The sequence below is a fragment of the Aspergillus pseudodeflectus genome (genome assembly GCF_044049435.1).
Source record: "Aspergillus pseudodeflectus strain CBS 756.74 chromosome Unknown BJX68scaffold_70, whole genome shotgun sequence".
In the NCBI taxonomy this organism is placed as follows: domain Eukaryota; kingdom Fungi; phylum Ascomycota; class Eurotiomycetes; order Eurotiales; family Aspergillaceae; genus Aspergillus; species Aspergillus pseudodeflectus.
Genome location: NW_027263846.1, coordinates 109,329 through 137,089, shown reverse-complemented (window position 1 = coordinate 137,089; position 27,761 = coordinate 109,329). Strand labels below are relative to the sequence as shown.

Below are 27,761 nucleotides of genomic sequence, written 5' to 3'. Positions count from 1 at the left end.
AGTGATCATTGCAATACAGCACGCCACCCGGAAGTAATCACTCCAAGCCAATTAAGTCCAGTGGCTGGAAACATCCAAGGCCCTTGTCAGAAAGATGGGGGAAATACAATGTGAACAATAGCAAAGAAACCCCTCCCAGGGCTCTCTAGAGTCTCAACGTACAAGACAGTCTTACCTGACCCTTGGGCCCACCACCAGTGGTGGCTGGACGGAGCCGGAGTTTCTACTATTGATTCTTCCACCATGTTTACTTTTTCCAAGCACCCCTGCGCCGATCATTCCCCTCCATTGGCTGCAGGCCAGATTCGGCAAAAATGCCACGAATTCCGCATTCCGCGTTTCTCCCCTCGCAAAAAGACATTTCTTTCATCTCTTACTTTCAGGCCGAAGCCAGGGCAGTTGATTGTATCATGGCTGGACACAAGACCTCAACCTTCACGCACAGCGTCGGCCAAGACGACACCCCAACCCCAGAAACATCAAACCTGGAGGAAATAAGCCCCTCAGAAACGCGCCGAATCATCCGAAAGTTTGACCTCCATCTCTTGACTCTCTTCACCATAATCAATCTCTTCAGCTTCATTGACCGTGTCAATATCGGGAATGCGCGACTACTCGGTCTACAGAGCGATCTGGATCTGTCGGGAAACCGGTTTAATATTGCGCTGACCTGTCTCCTGGTTACATACTGTGTCGTGGAACTCCCATCAAATATTCTGTGCAAAATCATCGGCGGACACATTTACGTCCCTTGTCTCGTGCTTGGATTTGGACTGATTACGACGTGTACTGCCCTCGTGCAGAATCGAGGCGGCTTGTATGCGTGTAGAGTGTTGCTCGGAATCTTTGAGGGAGGGATCTCGCCCGGACTGGTGTTTATGCTGTCACTGTTGTGAGTACCATTTGCCTCTTGAAGTACAATAACTTGGTCTGATACAGGTGTATAGCTATCGTCGTCATGAACTCGGTTTTCGGACTAGTATTTACATCTCTGCCTCCTCGGCCAGTGGTGCATTCGGTGGCTTGCTCGCCATTGGGCTGTCCAAGATCCCCCAATGGGGTCTTATTCATACATGGAAGAATATTTTCTTTTTCGAGGTGATACATCTCCTGTCCTTTCTCATTTATATCAGTCTAACGCGCGGAATAGGGTCTGGTGTCCATGGTTCTAGCCGGGCTCGCATTCTTCCTCATCCCCAGCGGGCCGGGAACTGCCAAGTTTTTGACTGACATGCAGCGCAAGCTCGCAGTCAATAGGCTTCAGAGTGATGAAGCTAGCGCGAGCGAGCATCAACGGACGACCCTTCGGGATGTTCGAGAGGGATTGGCCAGCTTACCTGTCGTCGCGTGCGCGATCGGCTTCTTCTTTGGAAAGTACGCACACACAGCTTCTGTGTAGTGGCAATTGAAGCCTTCTGCTAAGTGATATAGTACATGCGCACAATCCTTCTCCCTCTTCTCCCCCTCGATACTCGGCGCCATGGGCTACAGCGGTGAGCTCGCCCAGCTGCTGTCCGTCGGACCATATGTAAGCATCCCGTCTCAACAGATCCCGCTAATGGCCGGAGTTAAAGAAAGTATTGACATATCCCAGGTCGCCGCCTGCATCCTCTCAATCATCACCGGCTACATCTCCGACCACTACCGCACACGCGCATATCCCATCCTTGCAACTGCCCCCCTCGGCATCGCCGGAACAGCCCTCCTCCTATTCCTCCCCGACTCTGCGCCTGGCGCAAAATACGGCGCGCTCTATCTCGCCGCACCCGGTATCTACGCCTTCCTCCCGCTGTGGATAACATGGGCCGTGAATAATGCGCCCACGCCGACAGCAAAGGCTGTTGCGGCGGGGTTGGTGTTTAGTGTGGGTTCGTTAGGTGGAATTTTGGCGCCGTGGGTTTATCTTTCGAGGGATGCGCCGGGGTATAGGACCGGGCATGCGATTTTGTTTGCGTTTTTGGTGGGGAGTTGGGGGGTTGCGGCCGCTTTGGTCGGGTATGTTAAGAGGGCTAATGGGAGAAGACATGCGGACGGTGTGGAGGGATTGAGGCTGGTTATTTAGGGAAGCGTGGCTTCGGTAGGTACATGCAATAAGACAAACACAAGTAGGGTGGGTTTAGACAGCCCACTAACGAGCATTGGTCTACAGCCCCACCGCAAAAGTCTCCGTACAACTCAGTGTACATATAGTTCCTTGGCGAGCTTTCCTCTGTACCCTGCCCAGGTGAACCCCTGCATTTGCCACATCCACCGGCGGAGGTTGCTCCGATGTGTAAGCGGAAGCCAGACGGGTATTTTGGGGCCACTTCCAGAGAGCATCTCGTTCATAATATCTTTTGACTGGTGAGGGGATCTTCAAAAGCTAGTATCAAGGCATATTACTACTGTCACGCGACCGAAAAAAGTTGAGATTTCCGGTTCCACCTACATCGGCGTAGAAAGCACTCAAATTCATCACTTGCTCCTGGACATTCAGAGCTTGACCCAGCCCAGCAAATTATTCTGCCAGGAACGGACCGGGCCAGACCTGCTGCGGCAAAGCACGACCACATTCTCGCCAGGCAGGGTTCGGAACGGTCCTGGAGACACTGGGCAGTGATTGGCGGATCGCGAGATTATCAGGATCGCCAAACCCAAAATGTGGAAATCGCAGCCCGAGCCGCGAACTTGTCAGAGTCACCTCGACGTTGCATTGCGGCACAGCAATTGCATACGTTGCCAGCGCTAAGCAGGGCTTATTCGAGTCCGAGGGTTCTGTATGGAATAAAAGGACCGAAGAACACAAGTCCTCGCACGCGGCCCATGGGTAGTCATACCTCGGCTATTCAATGGGATGAGTCGCCGCTTTCGAGAATCCTGAAAGAGAGGGCAAAAGAAAATGTCCGCCTACTACAAAGGGATGATACGAAAGAAGGTCTGTTATGGTTGGAGAAGTAATGCGGAATAAGAATAGAAAGCAGCATGGGCTTGAAATTCACTTCTGGCCCATCACACCCTCCAACAGCTTTACCATATCCCACTGCTTGGCTTGCTCAGCTCTGTCTCTCGGGGTGAAGCCATCCAAATCAACAAGATCTGGCCGCGCTCCGTGCCGTAGAAGCACATGCGCACACCCCAGGTGCCCGCGGTATGCAGTATACCCAAGTGCGGACCAACCAAAGTCATCCACAAGGTCAACCTTGATACCAGGGTGTGCGAGTAGGAGCTTCATGCAACGTGGCGATTGGGTCCTCATAAGCGGAGTTTCCCCAGTGCGTGTGGGCTGGTTGACATCAATTCCATCCTGCGCGAGTAAGAGCTTCACGAATCTAACCTCCCCGTGGCCTGCGGCAGTGTATAAAGCAGTCCTGCCATTGCCCCAAGCTGCATTAACATCGAGGCGTCCGCATTCGAGCATATCACGGACCAGATCCTCTCGCTTTTTCTCAATAGCCAGGTGAATCGCAGTCTCCCCCCTTGAGTCCGGAAATGTGAGGTCAGTTTCCGGATGCTTGATAAACAGGGATATGATATCATATTCCCCCCAACCGTGCCATAGAGCGTGTGTGAACGGGGTTGTTTGATAGGCGTCCCGGCCCTCGCCTTCTGTCAGTTGGTGATTGACATCGATGGATGGCTGTTCAAGTAAAAGCGCAGTCGCCGGAGCACTTTTCCCAGAAACAGCATACCATAGCGCCGTTGCCCCATGTTGACTTGTCATGTTGATGCCACCAGGATCCTTATCCAACAGCCGCTGCATGAATGGAATGTTACCCGCCAACGCCGCGTCCATCAAGGGCGTGCGGCCGTCTTGATTCTGTGGATGTAGGATATCGCCTTGGCTGCAATCTAGAATAGATGGAAAGAATGGAATATTAACACCTGGTGCTATAGAGGCCTCGGGAGCCGGGTTCGCTTGAGCCTGGAGGTGTAGAATGGTGTTTCCATTCTCGTCTGTGCTGGCAAACTGTTGGAAGTTGAAGAGACTAGCAATTCTGGGAAATACTTGTAGCAGGCATATTTGGTCCAAAGGCTCGAGATGGGTTGCGATGAGAAGAAGGATCTCAGGGGGCAGAAAAGGGGCTCTGGTGGGATGCATCGCTGTTGCAGGCAAGAGAGCAGATGGATGGTGGGAAGAGGAAGCGCCAGGACCAATTTAACCATTTTCGACGACAACGTAAGCAAAAAAGCCTTGGCACTTTGGGCCAATACAAGATCTACAGCTGAGTGACTATTTGCATTTTTTTCATCCGGTTGCTCCTTATAACGTACGGTTCAAAATATCGGCCCTTGGACATGATGGATGAAATGAAACTTCGAATGACGAATATATTTGCATACTAAATACCAAGCGACATTTCCACGTCCACAGCTCATTTACAGCTCGTGTCGGAGCAAAACCCGCTCAAGGACCTTCATAAGCTGAGCTCGACAGTCTGACACGAGTGCGTGCGACCTCCATGCTATATACCTGTCGGGCCGTACCAGCACACAGCCTGTCTCATCAACACCGCGCATACTATACCACTCACCGTAGATGTCAGCATAGTCAAGCCCAAAGCCAATTCCATACACATTGATGGGGATCCCTGTTGACTTCGAAATGTTTCTAGCAGCCCTCATCCACGCTTCACCACCAATGCCGATCAAAAGGCAGAACGCAGCCTTCCCTGCTAGATCATGTGTTGAGATGACTTTTCGCCGTGTCGGGAGGTCTAGTCGAGCGTGGGGCAGTCGACTACCTGGGAACGTGCTGATTTGGGGCGTGGTGATGGGGTTCCCCTTTAATAGTGGTCTGTTTTTGCTAGGCTCGTCCGCGAGCTCGATGGCATTTGATGTGTACCACTGATTGTAGGCGACACCCAAGCTCTGCAATTCCGGTTCGATTTCACTCAGCGCATCGCGAATTTTAGCTCGACAAGCGGCCCCTTCAAACGTCGCCTCGGTCAGTCGAGCAAGCTGGTTGATGCCTTCTTCACGACTGGGTTCAAACATGCCGAGAGCCTCCCACATCTTTGCATGGGCTCGTATGCCATTGTTTGACTCACGGACAAGGGTAGCGCCAACCGGTTGACGCTCCTCGCTGTATGAATCTAGTAGGCTGGGACCTGCTAACCGTCTGGAGACATATGAAACTTTCCAGGCTAGGTTATACGCATCCTGGATGGCGGTGTTTAGCCCGAGACCAAAGGCAGGCGGATGTCGGTGTGCGGCATCACCCAAAAGAAAGACATTACTTCCACTGTGATGGTATTCCTCGGCAACGCTTTCACGTATGGTCCAAGGATCCACGGCAAGGATGTCGATCGTCACCGAGGCGTCGCCGATAAGTGCACGCACGAGCTCAACAATCTCTGGGCTGTCGGCTGTCATTCCTTCGAGGGGATTCTTTCCTCCCGGCCCAAAGCAAACCATGACCCATTCCTTTGAGGGTCGGACCACGCGAAAATGGGCGACGACGCCTGGGAATATGGTGCGGTCGGGCTGTAAGATCCAATGAAGTCCTGCAAGGCGTCCCTCGTGTAGCACATGTCCGAGGTCTGCGCGGAAAAAGACATTACACGCATTTCCCCCGGTAGGCTTGTGGATGAACTTAAAGTCGAGCGCACGGGCAACATAGCTGCGGGCTCCGTCGGCACCAAACAAGTATCGGGTGCGAATAATGTAAGTCTGTTGGCTTACGTGGTCAAGAATAGTGCAGATGATCGTTGATGGATCGTTGGCGGTGCCATCCGCGCGGCGTTCGACGTTGATCAACTCTGATGAGAAGCGCACTGGGAAGTTGTGTTGCGATGCATACTGAAGCAGGATTGGTTCAAGATTGGATTGTGCCAGGTCAACATACTCGCATGGGGAGATGGTTGCGGTGGCGGCCTATACATGATGAAGTCAGTATAGAAACTCTCGACAATACAAGATGTGTCCACGTGGAAAGTCATACCATACTCGCGGGATGTCCGCCAAATCCAAGCACTCTAGCATATTCCTCACCCACCATACTGCGGCACCAACGTAGAGATTGGTACGCAGGACCACGTGTTGCCCGGTCAAGTGTCGCGTCCTCAAGGCCGATATCACGAAGACATTCTACGTCTCTACGTTAGCTAGAGCCGCGCTGCGAGAGTTTCGGACAGTTGGGTGAACTTACCAAACGCAAACGGGTTGAATCCATGAGCTCTGGGAGTATTTGCTGTGGCGGGAGCTTTAGCAATGATGAGTCCTTTCAGGCCTGGAGATCATCTAATCAGTCTCCCTGTTGGATTGATCAGAGGTACATCACGCTGCGAAACTACAGGCTAACCCAGCCTAACTCACCATTTTGGCTAAGAAAGGAACCCAATGCTAATCCGGCTGGTCCTGCACCAACTATGAGATGGTCTGTATCTATACCAGAAGCCATGGTGCTAGAATCAAGGGCATGATAGTGAGGGATTGAAGTGCAGGTGTTATTCTTGTCACTGGTTCGGAGAGCTCAGCAGTTTTCTAACAATGGAGGCCCTGCCTTTTCAAAGGTCTACTTGAGCAGGACTGGCTTAGGAAGCATCCTCGCTCTAGGCTCTTTGGTCGTTTGGATGCACAGTAAACAGCGCATCTTTACTTGAAACGGAATGTTTCTCGGCCGTAGCCGCCCCTCTCGGTACAATACGAGCTGGGGAAGCAAAACCTATTGAGTTTCGTTTGTTTTGAGCTCTACCAACCACAATGAGACGGAGGTTTCACCAGTAAGAGGCGCCAGTCTTTGCAAACGACCATTAAGCGGGTCCGGCATAGCCCGAAATTGCAATGGTTTGAATACTGAGAAACCCTTGTATAGTTCCTGAACACTTCGAAGTGGCGTCACCGTAGTAGTCAAAGGGAACATGGTCAATAATATATTTTTCAGTATGCGACACAACCTACTTGAAGAAAAGATGAAAAGAACGGATGATGCGAGGTCACGTCAAGGTGTCCTTGCGTACATGAGTAGAGGGTTGAAAGTCGGCCGATTCTCAGAGTGTTGAGAATCGCCTAGTACAAACATAAAAATCACAAATAAAACTAAACTATTTCGGGTGTATTAAAGACCCCGCTTTCCTCGACAGTATCTAACTGTACGGAGGGTTCGACCAAACAGCGCAGGCAGCCGAGCCAGAAGACTATTACCGTTCTCTCCAGCAATCAAGGGCCGTTGGTCTTGATGTTGAATCCCTCGGCTTTAGGCTGGGATAACGACCATTCAATTGAGTGGGACATAACTGCATCCCAGCGCTTTGCTTGACTCAGCTGCCCAAAGCGTCGGAAAGCATGTGGGACACCCTCAAAGAGATAGGTATCTGTTGGCACTCTGAGTAGTCCTTGGGATCAGCATGCAGACTAGGATATAGGGTCTCAAGACGTGAACTTACCCAGCTTCACTTAATAGCTTGGAGAAGAGAAGGCCTTCGTCTCTGAACGGATCCAGACCCGCAATGCCAAAAGTTGTCGGCGGCAGTCCTCTGACTTGTTCTAAGGAGGCGTTGCCGGGCGAGATACGGAGGTCAAATGGATCTGGATTATTGATTTTGAGAAGATCGGTGAGCATTCGGACTGCCCTGACGGGGAGAAGTGGAGCATGCTCATTCTCTTTGTACGAAGACAACGAAGGATCGGCCAGCTGCTTCAATTGGGGCTCGTACGCATCGATATGCACAAGGTATGGAACCATCAGAACCTGACCAGCGATAGCGGGATATTTCGTGACAGCCTTGCCAAGTTGCTTCTGGAGAACAAGTGCAGCCGTGAGCATCGCTCCCGACGATATACCTCCAATAATGACCTTTTCTGGAACGCCGTTCAGCAACTCGATGTTTTGGTGAAGCCACTCGAATCCATCCTCAGTGTCGTCCCAAGCCGCCGGGTACGGAAACTCTGGGGTATGGCGGTAGTTGATGTGTAATACCACGACTTGGGCAGTGGTTGCGATCCGACCACAGGTGGCATCTTCGGTGTTGAGGGTTCCCGTCATGTAGCCCCCACCGTGGAAGTAAAGAAAGACCGGCAATCTGTCAGTTATAAATGCTGGTCGGTAACTCCGGGCTTGAATACTCGACCCGTCACGAGTCGGGATCTCGTGCTGTTTGATACGCAGCTGATCCTTGAACTTTTCCATAGCCTCGGCGGATGACTTTTCTCGGAGGGTGTTCATCAAACGTCTGTGCTCGGTCAATGACATGCCTTCCATGGCCGGTGGGGCGGGTATTGTCTTCTCGATATCTCTCCATTCGGCGCTGGCGCCACCGTATTGAGAAAAGTCCGACATGTTGATAAAAGGTTCGAAGGTCGACTTGGTGCTTTTTCCTATTACCTGAGAAAAAAAAGTACAGAAAGGAGAAATATATAGATACCTCGTCACGAGAGCGTCATCCGCTTGCAATAAATACTGCCGAGCTTCTTTTCGGAATCGGTAGTGACCGGAGACCGAACATGACCGAGCACCGTTACAGATATATCAAGAGACCTGTAGATCAATGTACTACTGGAGGACGGTTTCAGGAGTGCCTTAAACCACATGGCCAGTTCTCGTCATCGACGATGACTCCTTGCCCTATTACCAGATATGGAAGTTGACTCGGCCGAAAGTGGGTCCGTCTATGCTGTCCATGATTGTTCACCCCATTCCCTGATCCACGCCTGAGCCTGACGCGGCAATATTCGGATTATGTAGAGCGTTGAATTATCTAGCCGAGATCCTCACTTGGTGCTGATGCATGCTATTGTCGCTCAACTTACATGAAGGTTGCCCTGATGTCTCCTATCACACTCATTAGTAGCTTTATGGCCCCTCACCACGAGAATGATGACAATCCTTACTGTTGAACCAAACCATCAAATGCCAACAGGCGATAGTGAGTATACTTAAAGTAACATGGAAATTATAATCTCTGAATCTGTCTGAAGTCCGAATGGTGGATATGCCGGTTCGTTGATTATTATTTTAAGGTTCTTTTTAAGGTTAGTAAAAGGATGACTTCTAGATATTTTATAGAATTAATTAAGCGCGTTAATATAACTGTTAGGGGTACTTTGCCGGTTTATAATTCTAATTAGACTAGATAGTGTCTAGGCATGGCAAGGAAGTGGGATCTTTTGCCATGTTATATCTCTAGTAAGAATGTTATTGATATTATTAGCATGACCTAGATAATACTAATACTATTGTGTGTCTGCAAACCTAGGAAGTAGCAGGTGCTACACCTGCTTATAAGTTTCTGCATGTTAGCACTATTGTATAAATGTAAAACAGAAGACATGACTGTAACCTGAATAAATATTCACAGAAACTTAAATCGCTCCAGCCACTAGATGCCAACTTCAAGTTCCACCCACACGGAGAGATCAGCAAGAGGCTTTTAAGGCATGAGTGGAAGCTATTTGATGACTTTTTCTTTCATGAAGTGAAAAGGTTTCCAGCAAGATGCAAAGCGGCCCGACATACAGTACTACTCTTGGTGCGATCAGTCTGGAGAGGGAGGCTATCAATGCTAGTGGTTACATAAGTCACGAACTAAGCTATTCAACATAGATAGGAAACTGTTTCTCGGTCGGTTTGTTGCTATAGTTTGTACAACTATATGATTCGCTACCGAGAGGAAGCTGAAACCAAGTTTACCTTGCACCTTTTACCGTAATCGACGTTAAAGTGGCCTGCTTTTCCTCTCTCCTAAGCATAGTACCCTCGCAAACATGTTCTAAATTTGTCTCCGAGCAGACTGTGATGCTAGAAATTAGAATATTCCACAAATGTGGAGGCCCCGGTTGCCATCAAACGCAGTCCACTTGGTACCAAGGCTATAAAGGTCCTATGATAACTACAGCACCTCTTGCCCAGAATAACTATAGTAGCCCAAAGATGGTCTGCGAAGCGCTGCCGACGCGTTCTTAGCTTCGTGTTCCCAACTCAAATGGTGTATTGTACTCCCCCTTCGCACACCGCACTGCCGCTTCAATTCAACGAGACACCAGCCCACGCCATGGCAGGGCGAAGGAATGAGAATGGTGCGACCTTTGACGTGCTCGTTTTTAATACCATGCGCGAGGAGACTTCGCCTGCAAGCACCAATATGGGGAAGAAATTAGGCGAGGTTTAAGTGGCCTAGAGGTACAAACCAGGCTAATGACATAATATCTTTATGCACCTCTATCGCATTTAGCCTGTGATGAGCACACTAATGTACTTATAAACGACTGATGTTATTCATGCGGCCCAGCCCAAGCACTCGCATCCAGCAGTGCCCGATGCAAATTTAAAGCTAAGGAACCACAGGTGCGTACCATCCACCGTCGGTCACACGCGATGAAAGAGAATGAAGAGCTTGAAATAATACGGTTTCAAGACCTTCCTTTCGACAATTTTATCTGTGTACATGCAAAGTCAAGCCGGCCCGAATCATGCATTTCAGACTAACGCGGTCTAGGAACATTGGGACCCAAACTCCCCGCTCTCCAAAGGCGACCAGAAGCAGTCCCTTATCGAGCGGTGGATCAAACTAGGCGAGAGGGGCAGAAGCGTAATTTGTTCTATTTTCAATTTTGTTCCAGCCCCTAAACGTAATCAACTAAGCAACATTCGTTCGTGTGTCTAAGCAATATTTCGGATCCCTGGTCTACCAACATGAAATCCCCGACCACGTATTAAGGGACCTGCTCACGCCGCAAGAACGTGCTTTTGACGGGCAGTATTCAAACATACTCTGGGTCCGCACCTGGCTTGGTGAACAAGGCGATACCCAGAGCCGACTAGCTGCGGACATCCACTATAGAAAGCTCTGTTTCTTCGCCCTTAGATCATGCAATGAGAAGCTGGATGGTACAGAGTTCTTGAACGAGCACTTCTTGTTCGAGACCCCAGACGTCGCACCCTCTGATTTACTGGAGGGAAACGTGCTGGCGACGCCCTCGTCCACGCCATCATGGCTAGTCAGTGCCTTAACACATTGCCCGGACCAGCTCAGTGGGGGTGCTCCTAGTCTGCATTGCGGACCGCAAGGCATGTCAGGATGGGTATGTACTACTCGTTGGTGTGAATCACAAGGGGCAAATCCTCCCATATCGGGTTCGAAAACGGGCGGCCTGTATTTGCTGATCAATGATTGGGACGCGCATGGGACAGAGCTAAGAGAGATTTTTGAGCAAGACAAAAACGCTGACGAGGGCGAGGAGTTCTATCCGGAGATGGATGATGGAGGGAGTGCCTAGCACTACTTGCTCCCAGCGTTGGCAGTCCCGGCCTGGAAAATACTATCCTTTCAAAACTTCTCTGGCTTGTTCAGTAAACGTCCTACGTGGACAGGAAGGCACTCTGAATATGTCCGGCTAATGTGCTATGCGAATTCCTGGTGCACGGCCCGCATGGCATCTGTCACAGTCGATGATTATTTGCTACCGTGCTTCCTGACATGGTCGAAATGATGTGCGTTGCCCAGATTCATTTTTGCGGCACCAGTCCGATATGGAATCATTTAGAAAACTTATTAACAAAAGCCGATAAGGCAACGCGGGATGATACGCCTAGCACATAGCAGGTGGCTAACCCACCAGGGAGGGGGCTGCGGTCCAAAAGTTTCTAGTCTGTGACTGCCACAAACTAATGGGATAGTCTTGAGGAACATCCTCTTTATAGATATAACTGTCAAAACCTTTTCATGGGACCCCGTTCTTTGTTCATATGACTAGCAGCGACGCGATCTTTCCTCATCACTTCCATCAAAATTGTTTACTCAACATGCTTAATGCGCGTGGGCAGAGCTGTCAGTCCTGACCCCGGATGCCTCCAGGAATACCCGGGGATACTAATGCAAATTACCCGGAGACTACTTCTGCAACTGGTCCGAGACAACGAAGAGAACTGCTAGATGGCTGACTGGATGCATGGATAACTCCCACCGTACATCTTGAGTAGGTTACATCCTCATCCCCGTCCCCCCTCTTCTGCAGCCCCGCAAGCGCTAAACTAGCCTGAGGAAAAAAACAATGTGGGAAAAGTCCGGCGGGATGATGGTGCATTTGAGGGCAGCATGAAGTGATTGGAGGAACTCGGCTCACTCGGAACTGTCGATCCCCTTCCCCACAACGCGGGGGGCAGAAGCTTTACCAAGCTTTTTAACCGAGCCCTTTGTTTTCTTGGTGGAAGTGGAAGAAAATGTGCGGGGTTGCCGAATTGTCTTCTGAGACTCGGGGAGATGTTTTGCGCGGGTCTGATGGTAAATATGCTTCTAATAACCGAGCTCTTGCAGGGATACCTCGAAGCTCACGATGCCGTCGGTTAAACTGCGGGCTATAAATGGCTACTCATGTCCATGAGATTATGTCTTCGCATTTTGCAACAGTCTACCAGCGACAGCCCCAATACAGCATTCGAGATGACGATTCGGAGCCCGCGCCGCGCCCTCGCCCTTCTGACCTCAGCCACCCTCGTGGCCGCTGGCCCCTGCGACATCTACGCCTCCGGCGGTACACCCTGCGTCGCAGCACACAGCTCCACCAGAGCCCTGTACTCCTCCTACTCCGGCCCGCTGTATCAGGTGCAACGTGCGTCGGACAGCAGCACGCTCGACATCGCCCCGCTCTCCGCAGGCGGCGTCGCCAACGCCGCAGCGCAGGATACATTCTGCGAGGGCACAACGTGCCTCATCACCATCCTCTACGACCAGTCTGGCCAGGGCAATGACCTTACGCAGGCGCCGCCTGGCGGGTTCGATGGGCCGGAGGCCAACGGGTACGATAATTTAGCTAGCGCGATTGGGGCGCCCGTTACGCTGAACGGCCAAAAGGCGTATGGGGTCTTTGTCTCCCCGGGGACAGGGTATCGCAATAATGAGGTGACGGGGACAGCGACGGGGGATGAGCCTGAGGGCATGTATGCCGTGCTTGACGGGACGCACTACAATGACGCGTGCTGCTTCGACTACGGCAATGCCGAGACGTCCAGTCTCGACACGGGCAATGGGCACATGGAGGCCATCTACTTTGGCACCAATACGGTCTGGGGATACGGCAAGGGAAGCGGGCCCTGGCTCATGGCTGATCTGGAGAACGGCCTGTTCTCGGGAGTCAGCACGACGTATAACGCCGGGGACCCCACGCTGACCGATCGCTTCCTGACGACGATTGTCAAGGGGGAGGCGGGCCACTGGGCGTTGCGCGGCGGGAATGCTGCGTCTAGTGACGGGCTGTCGACGTACTACGACGGTGCGCGGCCCAACGCATCCGGATACAACCCCATGAGCAAGGAAGGCGCCATCATCCTGGGAATCGGCGGCGACAACAGCAACGGCGCCCAGGGGACGTTTTACGAGGGCGCCATGACGGCTGGGTATCCATCTGACGAGACGGAGGACGCCGTGCAGGCCGACATCGCCGCGGCGGGGTATGCGACGGCTCCGCTGACCAGCGGGGATGCACTAACTGTTGGATCGACGGTTTCATTCCAGGCCACGACGGCAGGGTACACGGACCGCTACATTTCGCACACGGACTCGACGGTTAACACGCAGGTCGTCTCGGCATCCTCCAGCTCCACCCTCCGCCAACAGGCGTCCTGGACTGTGCAGAAAGGATTAGGTAACAGCGGCTGTTTCTCCTTCGAGTCTGTTGATACACCCGGGAGCTACATTCGGCACTCGGGGTTCGCTCTGCTTTTGAATGCGGACGATGGGTCAAAGCTGTTCGCAGAAGATGCGACCTTTTGTCCGATGGAGGGGCTGGGTGGTGATGGGAGCTCCATCCGCTCGTGGAGCTACCCCACCAGGTTCTGGCGCCACTATGAGAATGTGCTGTATGTTGCGAGTAATGGGGGCGTGCATGTGTTTGATGCTACGGCGGCATTCACGGCTGATGTGACCTGGGTCGTTACTGATGCGCTTGTGTAGGTGTTATGCAAGCTTTGGCGTTGGCCAACCCTGGTACTTCATCTCATGACCATCTGGGTAGTCAGCAGCGGAATGCGTGCATGTATTGGAGATAATGGGACAGAGACATGGACAGAGTACAAGCGATACTTCCTCCCTAGTACATCATCATTCATGCTCATTTTATTCCTCGCTGATGGCCTAATAGCGTGTGCAGCAGACCTTGCTAAAGTCTCTATGATTCCCTCTCCTTACAAGATGTCACGCGTAGTGCAGTTTCTGTTCCTATTGGCTAATCCCATAGAGCGTCTTCAGGAATTTCATCTAAAAGGATGCAAAATTGAGTTTGGCTAACCCAAGAAGCCATATTTTTCTACAATCCTCTTAATTAGTTGATTGTGTCCCAGCGTTTTCTGAGGGAAGAAATCTAGACAACGCCCATGACCTCCTTCGAGACAAGATGCGATTCCCCCACAGCACCCTTGACCACAATAACCAACTCATCAACTGTCCACAGAAATTTGAAATACGCGCTCAAAGCCACGCAGAATCGGCGATAATTCTCGTCCCGCACCGCCGCAGCTGTAAACTCCAACACAGGGCCATTTGCAGCGCCCCGGTACTCAAACGCCCTCCTAACCACCGGTGTCGGCAGAATCTCCGGCAGCGGGTCTCCAGTCTTCAGTGCCTGTTCGCAGACTGCGAGCACGGCCATTACCTCACCAATGTGGCGGTGGTCGAACATACCGCATTGCTGCGTGAGGCGGATGCGGTATTCGAGCGGGAGTGACGACGACAGCGAGAGGAGCCTGCCCACCTCGCGGTTCAGTGTGAGACAGAGGTCTTTGATTTGATCTGTGTTTGAGCTGGTGAAGGGGGAGCTGGAGAATTCAAACGCTAGCTGCTTGATTAGGCCTTCCAGATCGAGTAGAGAATAGGCGAGTCCGAGTGTCAATGGCTCTGTAAGGGCTTGGGTATTGGTCTCTGGGTTGTTCCAACACGACAGTAGAACTGCGTAGTGGTCGGAGACTGTCCGGAGAGAGGTCGACAGGGTCCTGGACACGTGTCCTGCGGCTGAGGGGGGCGAAGGAAACATCTGAACGACGAGTGCGGCGGCGACTCCAACCAGGACGAGGACCAGCCGCTTCCAAAACACGACGTATCCTAGGCCCGCGCTGCCATATTGCGGCAGATGTCTAAAGGTATTGCATTAGCCAAGTCGGGTAATACCTGATGCGGCAAAACTCACTGGTCATCGTAGCTGAACCCTATAATCAGCAGAAAGGTGGCAGCAGCCATGATGCTCGCCTGGAGGAGGTGGAAAGGACACCAGATCCGCACCCACATAAGGATCGCAACCATGACTGCCATTACCGCGCCCAAACCGTATGGATTGCCCGGGCCATTTGCGGACCCGACATACCAGGCGAGCAAAGCGAGGACCCCGCCAATGAGGGTTCCCAAGAGGCGCGAGATGACGGAAAAGGTGAAGTCCGCCATGTAGACGAGTAATCCAGTCTGGCCCATGATCAAAGCCCATAGGCCTTTTTCGCGGTAGTAGAATCCGGCAGTCCGCGGGATGACGGCGGGGATAGAGAGGGCAATGGAGACGACGACCATTCTCAAGGCAAATAACCCGTCGCTCCCGGTGAGCCAGTGGTAGAGATTAAGAACGGCGTGTGCAAGGCCGCTGCGTCTCGGCGTCTGGGACTTTGTGATCACATGTTGGCCCGCAGAAATAGCCTTCCTCGGCTCTTCAGGTTTATCAGGGTCAGTATCATTGACCTGGTCCGTGGCAGGGGCATCGCCTTTCTTCCCAGCTATCCATGCGAGTGCATACCGCAAACTCGACGGAAGCCAGAGGCGAATACTAGTCGATTTCTGGAGGATTAAGCCCACTTGACTGAGCAGGACTTCGGTGTCGTTGAAGACTGTTGAGAGCTGTTCCTGCAGTGCCATCCCGAGTACAAGCCCATGAAGGTCATGCATGGCAGGCAGCTGGGAGGACTGTGCGTCATGGCTCTCAAAGACAGGCTGATACTCACGCAAGAGCAACTCGGTTGTTTGATCGATGAAAACGGTTCGAGACGCGCGCAATGTATCCAAGGACGCTTCGGTTCGTTTTATGAGCTCCTGACGCTCGGGTTCAGGGATTCGTGAAAGCCAGCCACCGTGGTTAAGCTTGTGCATGCACTCAGCAATGTGATCCTGCGTCTTGAGACAGGAGTTGATTGCGGCCGTGCTTGATACAGAGAATTCCTTGGCCAGGGCTTGATCATCTGGGTAGCCGTCCGGGTTGGGGTGGGGAAATCCATCCAGAATCTTCACTAATTGCACCAGTTGATGGTGCCCAACGTGATGAGCAGGGCCATTGGAAGTTTCAGTCATCTCCAGGTTTGAGTCGTCCTTTTCCATCAGTTGCTGCTGGAACTTGATCAGTTCCTCTGTGCGAGTCTCTCTGTGCACTTGATTGATGTTGAAATCCAGCAGCATGATAGCCGACGCCACGAGCTTCTGCATTGGAACCACGAGGCTTTTGACATCACGAGGATCACAGTAGCCCAATGAGAAATCGATCGGCAGGAATCCTATAGCGGGCTCGACTTGTCGCACCAGTGCAATGATTCCTGCGCGTGTCTGGTGCAGTGAGGCTCGATCTACCCGCTCCTTATCTTTCGCCAAGGATTCCTCAGTTACTTCTAACGGGACCTTGACAAGCCGAACCATGTCCCTCATGCTGTCGAGGACGGTGTGCGAGGTTGAGCGTGGGAAGAAGATGATTGAGCTCACCAGGCTCAATCCCACGCCGACCAGGGTGGGTTTCACAATGGGAAGGGGTAAGGATCCATCGAATGAGGGAATTAGAGGCGTATAGACGAGGAAAATATCGATAATGATCGATCCGAACAAGTGCGCAAAGACAGTTTTGGGGTTCGACGCGCGCAGACGGGCCTGCCAGATGTTAAAACTAAGAACGACGACTGCCATGTATCACATACAGACCAGGAAGTAGATAAAAACACAGGCGAAGCAGTACATGACGACGGTGACACGCGCATCCAACATGAATCCATCGTAGATTAACCGCTGAGCGGCGTCGGCCGGCGTGATTCCTGTTTGGTTTGCCTGCATGACCGCTGTCTGTTGAAGTAATTGCAGCCGCGCGGCCGTCTCTGCTCCAGGCCTTGCTGCCAGAGCAGCCTTCATTGCTATGACACCCCACGCGTATGCCAGGAACACCCCGAGCAGGACGGATAAGACTCCGAGGATGTGAATGAAGACAATTCCATTCGGAGGAATGATCAGTTGCACAAGACTAGATGTAGTCAGGAAATACCATTCAAGCAAGTCTCGGTCGCGGCTCAAGTGGGGAAATTATTTCCCTTTTGTCCTCCCTCGAGCAATGCAATGGCACTCACCAGGCGAAAAAAGTGGCTGTCCCGAGTTCGTGTAGGGAGGGATTTATGAACATCAAGAGCGAACCCACCCAGGCGCCGACAAAGCAGCGGAAGAAAATCTTCAGATCGTGTCCATTGAAATGACTGAAAAGTCCAGTTAGAAGAGACACTTCGGCAGCTTTGGCAGCTCCAGGCCGGCCCAGAGTGGAAGTGTCTCCTTGGGAACCAGTCATCCTTGTCGAATTGTTCGCGGTGCTCTTGGAGCGAACTTGTTACGAAGGGGACACCGGCCGTTTCCCAGGGGTAGAAACTTTTAAACAAACCGAGGATGTTCGAGGGGTTGGCGAGGGAATATGAGCTGGTCGACCGATATAATGGGGCCAAACAAGATCACTAATCTTTCTGCGGGCGCTGCCTGGACATCGAACCCTATTTGTCAATAACGGAGTGTTATTGGTTGTCGCGTGTGGTCGATCGAAAACTGATTATTGATCACTAAATACAATGTCGATCCTGAAAACCATCTCTATTCAGGACAACACTACAGGCTACTCGACGATGTCGCATGATTTGCTGGCAGAAGTGTATATTCAAGACACGTTATTATCGGCAAACTATGCTTCAATGTAGTGCTTGTAATACCTAGGACTGGGCATATAACCCATGTCCCAATAACAAGCGACATAAGGTGCCGCTGATGATAGTTTTCTGTGGGATTTAAACCTACTTGTAGAGTTGCATAGAATACTAGAGTTGAATACATGACTTCGGTACCTTGACCAGAACACCAGATCAAGATCTTAATGTAGCTATGAGCTGAACTAAAGTTGCAGTAGAGGCACTCGTGAGCGCCAATCGAGGGGAAGCAATTGTAGCTCACAGCTTGTCACTCAGCCTCCCCAGATTTGCCGATCTTGAGCCTGCGGGTAGACCTAAGAGGCAAAGACTGCACCGCCTCAATCCTTCGGGGCATCCAAGCCTTGTGGGGTCCAGTGCGGATGGTGCGCTGTCGGCCACATAGTCTTTGATATCGCAGATACAGGGTGACGACCGCCAATTACGACTCGCAAAAGCCGAGGTATGAGTGCCCAAGCCTAAAGGGCGCTGGAACCACAAGATACGACCGTGGCCCCTAGGAGAGGATAACCCACCAAGGCCGGCATGAGCTTGGGCATTGCACTGGGCATCATCCTGATCATACCCGGCAAATACGCTGCCTCCACCGTATTCACCAAGACCGACGTAGGTGTGTACATCCTTGCCGAGGGATAGTCGACGTCTGAAGTTGGGATTGGTGTTTTATGCAACCTTTTGATAGCTGGATCTGATAAGATCTGGAGATATATATTTCTTGATGCCCCGCTTTGGAGTAGCTATCGAACTATAGATACAGCCTTGTTTTCGATCCCACCCAGAACCAAGAACCATTTAAGACCTCCAAGATAAGGATATGGAAAACTCTCGCGAGCGCAACGTAGATTCCTATCAATTTGTACAGCTTGAGTCACAGAAAATCAGACAGACTAGTGAAGAACCTAAGCGAGACCGCGCCAAACTATGAGTCAGCTATGGGCATGGAGCACTAGAAAGGAAATGTCGTTCGGGGCTCGGGATGCTTTTCGTCGATGAGTTCGACAGTATAGGCTCGTTAAGCCTCCGTGGCACCAGCCAAGGGCCAAATGAAGTATATGGGCTGGAGCAGGCAATCCCCGCTGCGCCACAGGGCGGGGTTGGTTGCGCGAACCTGAGCGAGATTTGCCAGACGGGAGTAATCGAAAATGATGCTATCCAAGCCGTGCACCAACAAGACACTGTGCTTCGAACCCAGGCCATGGCTGGCTCAAAACCAGGAATCCGGCCACTAACCATCCTTGACCTACGCAATGATTCCGACATCTTTGTCAAACCTGCTACGAGCGTTACAGCGATGAGGGAGCTTAAATGTTAACACCAGCTGAAATAGCCATCTCAGTGTAAAAAGTGACCTTCTTTTCATTGGGACTGTTCCCAAATTCATAATGCGCGGCCACGTGATGAGCAATCCTTGACCTGTAGTCACGTGTCATGTGGGCTGGCTCCGTTTCAGCCTCACTTTTGTGCGGCTCTGCCGTTTCCCCTCTCCAACGCCCCCCAAATTCGATCTTTGTCACATCCCGGCCGCCTCTCATGGCCATCAAGTCACACTCCGTGAAAAGTGGGAAAATACCGCAGTCCAAGTGAGCAGCTTGCATCAAAAGAGCGATGGTTGGCGTGCCCCGCAGCAGAGGGTGTTTGCAATGTCTCAAACGCAGAGTCAAGGTGAGCGAACAACGCAAAGAAATCAGCCAATAACTGAAAGTTCAAGTGCGATGAAACGCGACCGGTATGCCTTCGATGTACAAGCTACGGCTCGGAGTGCCCAGGCTACAATCGTGGTCTGAAATTTCAGGACCAGACGTCGTTGGTCGCGCAGAAGCACGGTCTTGCGCCATTGGACGAGGCCTTTGCTCCAAATCTCGCCCAGCGTACGGTTGACTTGCAGACTCAAGAATCATTCGCCGGGTGGATGGAGTACCATTTTCCGATCTATGCCGCTTCGTTCAATTGCCGCGTGGACATGGACTGGATGGACTTTATCCGAGGTCAGTGGTCCACTTTTCCTCCAGCACTGGTCTGGGCAGTCCGCGCCTTGACCACTCTGCACAAGGGAGTGATACAGCGCGATGCACAGGCCATCATGTGCGCCCGACATATGTATGGTCGGGGCATACGCCACCTGGCTTCTCTTCTGCAGAGCAGTGCTGCACTGTCTGATGAAACGCTAGCGGCAGCCATCTTGCTTGGTGGGTACGAGGTTCTTGACGGGAGCAGTGAATGGTCGTGGATCGCTCACTGCCGAGGGATCAGCCATTTATTCTGTGCGCGCGGCCCTGCGGCGCAAAGAAGAGGCATTGGTCGAACTTTGCTGCTCTGCTGGCGACCTTATATTGTCGCAGACGCCTTTATCAACGCAGTCCCCTGCTTTCTGGGCCAGACTGAGTGGGCTGTAACCTTGATGAGTGAGGAAGTCGCTAGAGACGAAGAGCAGCAGCGAAAAGGCAGCCTACTAGGCCAGACAATGGACTACGCATTTACTGAAGTCGCAAAGTGTCCTGGTTATCTTGCGGCAGCAAAACATATCGTCACTTTAAACACAGATAATGTCGAGTCCACCAAAGTCGAGAGCCTTCTGGAAAGTATGCTCATCTCCAGAGGAAACCTTGTCCAGTATAACAGGATGCTAGAAACAAACCACCCTCTGCCGTCCTTCATCGGAGTGATTCCAGCGATATACGGGGGAGCACTGGTCCAGCAATCCCGCGACGGCATAGCTTTCGCCATCGCACTCATTGACCAGTTAACGGCGATTCTGCGATCTCATCTGGCTCGGGGCACCAGCACTCTCATTAGCGGTCGCACTGACAATTCAGGGCAAGGTTCCTGGCACCGTATGACTCGCTATCAGAGCTCCCGGTCTAATACACCCCCACTGGCTGCCCCCAGGAATACGAAAGATCTGGATCTGAGCACCTTCGGCGTCAAGGATCAGCTGGATAAATTCTCTCTAACGATGGGTATGGGTAGTTTGCTACCGGATGCCTGCGGCTGTCCGCAGTTTTCAGCGCATCAATCCCTCCCATTTTAATCCGCTTTCTCCGCTTTCTAATGTGACGTATATACACCCAGTGAACAAGAATTGCGGCCTCTCGAAGCTTTGAACGCGACACTCAGCATCTTATGCTTACTGTACCTTACACCGTCATTAGTCCTTCGGCCGTATTACCCGGATGGATTTTTCATGTTGGTTGAGGCTCACACCTCACACGTTATCATGGGACCAAGCTTATTATGCTATAGGCTTGGAGGCAGTCACCATGCAATGTTAGAAGGAGGAAAATCAGAGTCCGCAGGGCGATCTCCGCCGGGAAGCTCAACGAAGCCCAGTTGCCCAATGTCCCCACGATAAAGGCCTCGTTCCCACAGGCTTTAGCGGTCGCATCTTGTCTGCGCAGGGATCATTCGGTGAAGGCCATATGTTGTTTGAGAACGCTTGCCTGCCACGTGGGGAAAAGGACAGAAAGCTGCATTACTCTTAGGTTGACTCACAAGCAAGCCGTCGCCTACCATTGACAATGGGAGAGTTAGCGGAACCGGTCGATGCCACGCCATGTCCATGTTATCCGGCGATTACCGTCCGCAGGATTTCCCGGCGATCGAATTTCCGCGGTTCCTTGCATGAAACACTGAATGAAGCTCTTCGGCCCGACAATGGACCAATATTCACCATTGAATATTGGGGGCCCAGAGGGATCGACATTCTCTCTGAACATCTTTACGCGATAGATACTTGTCTCCCGGAAAATGTTGCATTACCTGGCATCACCCCTGCCAAGTACCGCCAATAGCAGCCCACTGCCGAAGATCGTTCTCCTGATATGGTCTAACGTCTCGGCCAAAAGCCGGGGCTCCGTGGAGAGCGCCCCGCAGAATCTCATCACCCCACAGTCGGCGAGCGAAGTCGTTTGGAGATGGCATGTTCGAAGTAGTAGCTTTGATAGATATAAAACCTGTTGGTTCCTCTTTGATCGAGATCAACTTATGCACCATCGGCTCTCACACTCGCCTCGAAGAAGACGTTCCTCGCCTATCACCCTTCAAAATGAAGCTCGCCGACATCCTAACGGCAGCTCTCCTCCCCCTTGCGTCCACCGTCTCCGCGGCAGATGTAACTGCATGGAAGTCGCGCAACATTTACTTTGCCCTGACCGATCGCATCGCCCGCAGTGCTGATGATACCGGCGGAGATGCTTGCGGTAACCTCGGGAACTACTGCGGCGGAACTTTCGCAGGCTTGCAGTCCAAGCTCGACTACATCAAGGGGATGGGCTTTGATGCGATTTGGATTACCCCTGTTGTCGCTAGTGAGTCTGGATAGTCTTTAAATTGAATTCGGCGATACGGAGTTGCTGACGGGTTTACAGATCATGCCGGAGGATATCACGGGTATTGGGCGCAGGATCTCTACAGCATCAATGAGAACTATGGCACCGCGGATGATCTCAAGAGTCTAGTCAGTGCAGCCCATGAAAAGGTAATTCCGCCCTGCAATCCTTCTTCTCAATAGACCAAGGAAAACTAAATCGCTTTACGCTCAGGGAATGTACGTAATGGCAGATGTAGTCGCAAACCACATGGGAAGCCCCATCAGCGACAACAAGCCCGAACCCCTGAACTCCGATAGCGCCTACCACTCCGACTGCACAATCGACTACTCCTCCCAGAGCAGTATCGAAACGTGCCGAATCGCATCCGATCTCCCCGACGTCAATACGGAGAGCTCCGAGATCCGCGAGCTTTTCAATACCTGGATCAAATGGCTGGTTACGGAATACGAGTTCGACGGCCTTCGCATCGACACGGTGAAGCACGTGGAGAAGGACTTCTGGTCCGGTTTCACCGCCGCCGCGGGCGTTTACACCATCGGCGAAGTCTGGGACGGCGGACCCGAGTATCTCGCCGGGTACGCAAACAGCATGGATGGCCTGCTCAACTACGCGATTTACTACCCCATGAACAGATTCTATCAGCAATCCGGCTCGGCGCAGGACATTGTCGACATGCATGATCAGATTAGTTCGCTTTTCCCTGACCCCAGTGCCCTCGGGACGTTCCTGGATAACCACGACAATGCCCGCTGGCTGAGCACGAAGAACGACCAGACCCTGCTCAAGAACGCTCTGGCCTACGTCATTCTCGCTCGCGGCATTCCGATCGTTTACTATGGAACGGAACAAGGCTACGCAGGTGGCAACGACCCTGCCAATCGCGAGGATCTGTGGCGGAGCAGCTTCAGCACCGACGCGGACTTGTACCAAGCTATCTCTCGGCTCTCGGCCGCTAGGTCAGCTGTCGGCGGTCTTGCCGATGACGACCATGTCCATCTGTATGTTGCGGACACGGCGTATGCGTGGAGCAGGGCTGGGGGTGATCTCATTGTTCTCACCACCAATGCTGGGTCTGGGTCTGGGGCTGAGCACTGTTTCAACTCGCAGAAGGCTGGCGGATCCTGGACTGATGCGTTTGGTGATGGAACGTATACCGCCGATGGAAACGGGCAGGTCTGTGTTACCATCTCTAATGGTAACCCTGCGGTGTTGGTTGCGGACTCGTAAATGAAAGTGACCGGGTGCTTCCACTTTGAGTCCGGACAACGGACTGGCAAGGATAGTTTAGGGCCGTCGTGTGTCCATCATGCCTTGGCACGTATATACTATTTTCATTGGATGTATATAGGAATTAAAACTCTGCGTCAATCTATTATGCCTGGGCCGGGTTCTGGTTTCGATTAACATCCTGTCAACTTGCATTGTAATTGTCGCTCTGTAGTCTACAAACCCGGACTCAACCAGAGCTCAAGTTTCTATTCCACGGGCCTAAGGCGAGGGTGAATACCTAGGATGGGGGAAACAGTAGGCCCGCCCTGCATTTACCACGGTATATCATGTCAGCCACGCCGATTGAAACTGGATTGGTACCTGGCGTTATTCTCGATTCTCGCCAGCCAAAGGGCGGACCCAGGTTTTCGCAAGGCCAGCAGGAGACGATCATCTGCCCCACACGCCCTGATGTCGGTCCGACATGTGAGTCCGGGGTGACTTTACCGGAATCTCACAGGCGGCTCAGGAACAACCGTTGCGTCATGGCCTTGGCCTTTCCAAGTTCGTTGCATCCGAGTTGCCGGACTCCAGCGTGTGGAGAAGCTGGGGAAGTCGGCGCAGCGGGGAAATTGGGATCTGCCCGGCGAACGGCACACGTACTCCGGAAGAGGCGCCCATGGACCGACGCTAGTCGCCTGTCTCTAGCTGCAGACTTTCATCGAATGCAAGGTTAAGAGGGACCGGAAATTGATCGGAGCGCAAGGGACAGGCTGCAGGGAACTCTGACAGCCAATGATTGACAGTCTCCAGGGGAATCGCTAGCGAACGTGGTGGAAGGTCCGATATTCCTTCTGTATCGTGGCAGAGGAGTGAAACCGCGGGTTCCTCACTGTATGTCATAGTCAACTCGGTTCTGCAGAGTCATGCGTTCCTCTGAAGCTCGCTTCAGTTTTGCTTCCTCGACAACTCATTGCCCTTTGCGATACTGTGAGAGAAGCTTGCCGTGTTCGTCTTGCTTTGAATGCTGCTCAATCTCCGTATTCTAGCGCTGGAGGTAGAATTTTCGCCGAATACTTAATCAAAATGGCTGTACCTTGTTTGCCAGGTACTACTAAGTGGAAGCCGGCGGGAAACGCGGCCCGGGCCCGTGGACCTTGTGGGAGACTCGTTCCCTGGAACGCAGCGGACATACCACGGGTCATCATCGTCGCAAGCTCTTAGCGTTGGTGAGAGCCGAAATACGGTCCCAACAATCAAATTACCTTCATCTAGCTAACATTCAAGGACGATTTTGACAGGATTGCACTAGTACACAAATATGGCTGAGAAGCCATAGAGGCTCTGACAACAGACAAAGTAGAAGAAGTTCAATCATCACAACTCCTGATGCAGCGCAGTTGGAAATACACGCCTCAGTATCATGGACTCGTACCCAAATGCAACGAATCGAATTACTCGATTGCAATATCGGCGCAAGTCAGATAGATCTGCCCAGTCTGGAACGAATTCCACTTGAACGAAAGCAGCGTGTGGTTCGAAGTATACTCGGGAATGCGAATCTTCTTCGTAACCGTGTACCCGCCCGCAATAGTCGTGAGGCACGAGTTCAACTCGGCATTATCCACCCCCTGGCACTTGGGCCGCTCAGACGCCTCAAAGCCATTGCAGGTAAACCAGTCATTGCGCCAGCAGGCCTCGCCTTCCGAGCAATCCGCGCTGTATCCGCACTCCTGCCCGTCGACATCGGTGCACGAGAGGAGGCCCTCATTGAAGCAGTCCTCGGCAGCCTGCTTCTCGTCATCAGTGGGGATGTAGTCGGGGTCAAGGAACTTGTCCACGAGGTCCTGGTCTTGGCAGATGCGGTAGCTGAACATGCCGCCGTGGTCGCCATTGTGGTCGACGCACCAGACGACGTCGACTTCTGCGCCTGCGGTGTAGGTTGTCACTGGGGCAGAGCCCCAGTCGCTGCCTGGCTGGTTGTAGTCAACGCTGACCCGGGCGTTGTAGCCGCAGGGTCCGCTGCGGCCGACGGGGGCAGTGTCGAGGTCGGGCCAGGCTTCGACGGGTTCGAGGATGGTGCATTCGGGGCAGGTATCGATTCCAGCCTAGAATTTTGTCAGATGGGGGAAGTTGAGGGGAAACGATTGGGGGCTAGGTACCTCATTGCCCTGGCGGGTTCGGCTTGCGGGTTCATACAAGTAACCATGACCGGCGACGCAGGTAGCGAGTGCGAAAGGGATAAGTGAAGTAAATGGCTTCATTCTGAGGATCGTATGATGTTTGATGATTGGGAAGCGGTGGTTCAAATTCTTCTTTACCAAGGTCTTGTCTTTGATCGGAACCTTTGGAGACGGGGGAGCACCATCTTAAATATCTTCATGACTCGGCAACAAGAACAGATTACGCCCTCCGCAAGAGCAGGGATAGGCGAATCTGAAACCTCAAAAAGGCGCATGGAAGGTGGATGGAATCCTGGGCGGCAATGAAACTTCGAGATTACTCCGGCCGATCGTCAGTCGCCAGCGTGAGATCGACAACCGAGTTGCCCTACCCGTGCCCCGGATTATACGACGTTGGAGGCATGGAGAACCCCCCCGCATCGCTTAACCAGGTAGCAATGCCGATCAGTTATCTCGGACCGAGATCGAGGACAAACATTGGATTCAACGTAGATATCCAGTCCTATCAAAGCAGACTCATGTCTCACTCTCCATCTCTCGACTATGGGGATTCGGCGGGCTATCGGAGCGAGACCTCTATTTTGATGTCGGAGGTTTGTTGGACTGTTTTTCTGCAGGCATGACATCATAGCACAAATGCCGCGTGCTGCAGCTCTATATTAACTCTTTTCGTCTTTTCAAACCCCCGCCGCTTGATGAGCCGAAAAAATCGTCCCCGACCCATGGGATGTGGCGTATGAGTAATGGGCAAATCTGAGTAATGACGAAGGACAAGCACTGCTGTCACCCCTTGCAGAAAATATATTGATAAATTTTGAAGCAGAAAGTACCGACATGATCTCACGACTCGCCATGTTGACCTACTAGCCATTGGACACTGAGCGGTTGGTTTCCCAGAGGACGATGACACAAGGAGGATGGAAAGCAGAAGAAACCTCAGGCACGACGGATAGATGAATTCTGTATGTATGTTGGAAACATGAAGCTATCTAAGAGCAAGAAGGCCCTCCACCATGGAAGTATGGTTCTTAGCTTCCTGGGAGCCCTATAGATCAAGGACGTCTACGCCCCTTTCTCTGAAAATACGGTCATTGTCTACCTCATTCGCCAGGAACAACGATACCCAAGTTTACCACTATGTTTCGTTCCAGGCCTTAATGCAAAATGGTAGGCAAATGATTGTGCCCATGGTCCTACATGAAAGAAGCTACGCCCTTTTCACTATTCAACCGACATCTACCTCACGTATATCCTAAAAACCAACTTACAAGATTAATGTGATAGCGTCTCATCGCTTTAGCAAGGCACTGTTGTGGCGGTGGAAAAAGCGAGACCTCTGGACGATGAAGTCCTTTGGGAATGATAATAAGATGCCCATAATATTCTCTATGCAGAGACAAAACTGTATGTCATGACAGAGAAAGCAGTCTACGTTAAAGATTGAGCTTAGGGCTGAGGGAAGGAAGCAGAACTGCAGCGAACGCCGCATATTACACTCGATGAGTAGGAGTAGGTTATTAGCTTCCTACAAGTGTCGTGGCAGTAGCTCGTTTGTTACTTGTCATGGATGAAGGCGTGATAGGACAACGTATAAAGTATATATATAGATCACAATTTTCAGGATCTAGAGGTGAAAATATATCTTCTCCACAAGCACAGCACTCTCGTGTCCAATCAAATAACCAAGACCGTAGCCTGCTGATTTGTACCTCGTATACAGGCCATGATAAAACAAGCGGATAGATAACCTCAGGGGTTGATAAGATATATATCCTGCCACGACTTGAGTGCGTTGATTTATCACGCTGAGTACTCTCATCGTAACAGTATTTAATAACTCAATAACCGGCGAGTTCGAGTTTGGGCATAGCGCGAGGCAGGAGTGCGCATGGCCAATCACCTGTATCTCCAGATTCTCGCCAGGATTCAAGATTAAGCGAAGCATCGCGCCCAGGTGAGCGAACGCTTCAGGGACGAACCCCTTAATCTAAGCTCGCCCGGAGCAGTCCGCGTGGGATCTGGCAGGTGTTGGCGCGTAGGGTTGGAGCACACCCACCAAATCACACCACAGCATCTCGCCAGGGTACGCAAGCCCGACCCACAGCCAATCTATCTGCAACGGCGTGTCCCTGCAACATTCACCCGATTACCCGACGATTGAAG

General features: G+C 52.0%; 9 protein-coding genes across 9 annotated transcripts; 4 read left to right on the top strand and 5 right to left on the bottom strand.

Moving 5' to 3' along the window:
• Positions 1–243: 243 nt before the first annotated feature.
• BJX68DRAFT_279313 (major facilitator superfamily domain-containing protein) lies at positions 244–2,062 on the top strand (the record flags this gene model as incomplete). Its single annotated transcript, XM_071048710.1, has 6 exons — positions 244–337; positions 508–892; positions 948–1,098; positions 1,151–1,374; positions 1,432–1,528; positions 1,595–2,062. 6 exons carry the CDS (start codon positions 244–246, stop codon positions 2,060–2,062), a joined length of 1,419 nt encoding a protein of 472 aa, XP_070893782.1.
• Positions 2,063–2,974: 912 nt separating this feature from the next.
• On the bottom strand, positions 2,975–4,078 carry BJX68DRAFT_271942 (ankyrin repeat domain-containing protein; the record flags this gene model as incomplete). Its single annotated transcript, XM_071047080.1, has 1 exon — positions 2,975–4,078. The coding sequence occupies one exon, from the start codon at positions 4,076–4,078 to the stop codon at positions 2,975–2,977; it is 1,104 nt and encodes a 367-aa protein (XP_070893781.1).
• Positions 4,079–4,356: 278 nt separating this feature from the next.
• BJX68DRAFT_258719 (FAD binding domain-containing protein) lies at positions 4,357–6,297 on the bottom strand (the record flags this gene model as incomplete). The annotated part of the gene is made up of 4 exons (XM_071043583.1): positions 4,357–5,853; positions 5,921–6,066; positions 6,128–6,208; positions 6,291–6,297. 4 exons carry the CDS (start codon positions 6,295–6,297, stop codon positions 4,357–4,359), a joined length of 1,731 nt encoding a protein of 576 aa, XP_070893780.1.
• A 601-nt stretch (positions 6,298–6,898) lies between these two features.
• On the bottom strand, positions 6,899–7,964 carry BJX68DRAFT_247311 (alpha/beta hydrolase; the record flags this gene model as incomplete). The annotated part of the gene is made up of 2 exons (XM_071041761.1): positions 6,899–7,303; positions 7,365–7,964. Coding segments are annotated over 2 exons (766 nt in total), but the record flags the coding sequence as incomplete, so codon positions are not given.
• A 4,392-nt stretch (positions 7,965–12,356) lies between these two features.
• On the top strand, positions 12,357–13,865 carry BJX68DRAFT_258717 (alpha-L-arabinofuranosidase B; the record flags this gene model as incomplete). The annotated part of the gene is made up of 1 exon (XM_071043582.1): positions 12,357–13,865. The coding sequence occupies one exon, from the start codon at positions 12,357–12,359 to the stop codon at positions 13,863–13,865; it is 1,509 nt and encodes a 502-aa protein (XP_070893778.1).
• Positions 13,866–14,271: 406 nt separating this feature from the next.
• BJX68DRAFT_271938 (uncharacterized protein) lies at positions 14,272–17,475 on the bottom strand (the record flags this gene model as incomplete). The annotated part of the gene is made up of 4 exons (XM_071047079.1): positions 14,272–15,040; positions 15,094–16,796; positions 16,848–17,160; positions 17,264–17,475. 4 exons carry the CDS (start codon positions 17,473–17,475, stop codon positions 14,272–14,274), a joined length of 2,997 nt encoding a protein of 998 aa, XP_070893777.1.
• A 2,008-nt stretch (positions 17,476–19,483) lies between these two features.
• On the top strand, positions 19,484–20,906 carry BJX68DRAFT_258715 (Zn(II)2Cys6 transcription factor domain-containing protein; the record flags this gene model as incomplete). Its single annotated transcript, XM_071043581.1, has 2 exons — positions 19,484–19,540; positions 19,587–20,906. 2 exons carry the CDS (start codon positions 19,484–19,486, stop codon positions 20,904–20,906), a joined length of 1,377 nt encoding a protein of 458 aa, XP_070893776.1.
• A 1,014-nt stretch (positions 20,907–21,920) lies between these two features.
• BJX68DRAFT_258714 (glycoside hydrolase superfamily) lies at positions 21,921–23,433 on the top strand (the record flags this gene model as incomplete). Its single annotated transcript, XM_071043580.1, has 3 exons — positions 21,921–22,182; positions 22,243–22,352; positions 22,417–23,433. The coding sequence occupies 3 exons, from the start codon at positions 21,921–21,923 to the stop codon at positions 23,431–23,433; spliced, it is 1,389 nt and encodes a 462-aa protein (XP_070893775.1).
• A 1,436-nt stretch (positions 23,434–24,869) lies between these two features.
• On the bottom strand, positions 24,870–25,679 carry BJX68DRAFT_258713 (uncharacterized protein; the record flags this gene model as incomplete). Its single annotated transcript, XM_071043579.1, has 2 exons — positions 24,870–25,523; positions 25,578–25,679. 2 exons carry the CDS (start codon positions 25,677–25,679, stop codon positions 24,870–24,872), a joined length of 756 nt encoding a protein of 251 aa, XP_070893774.1.
• Between the last annotated feature and the right edge of the window lie 2,082 nt (positions 25,680–27,761).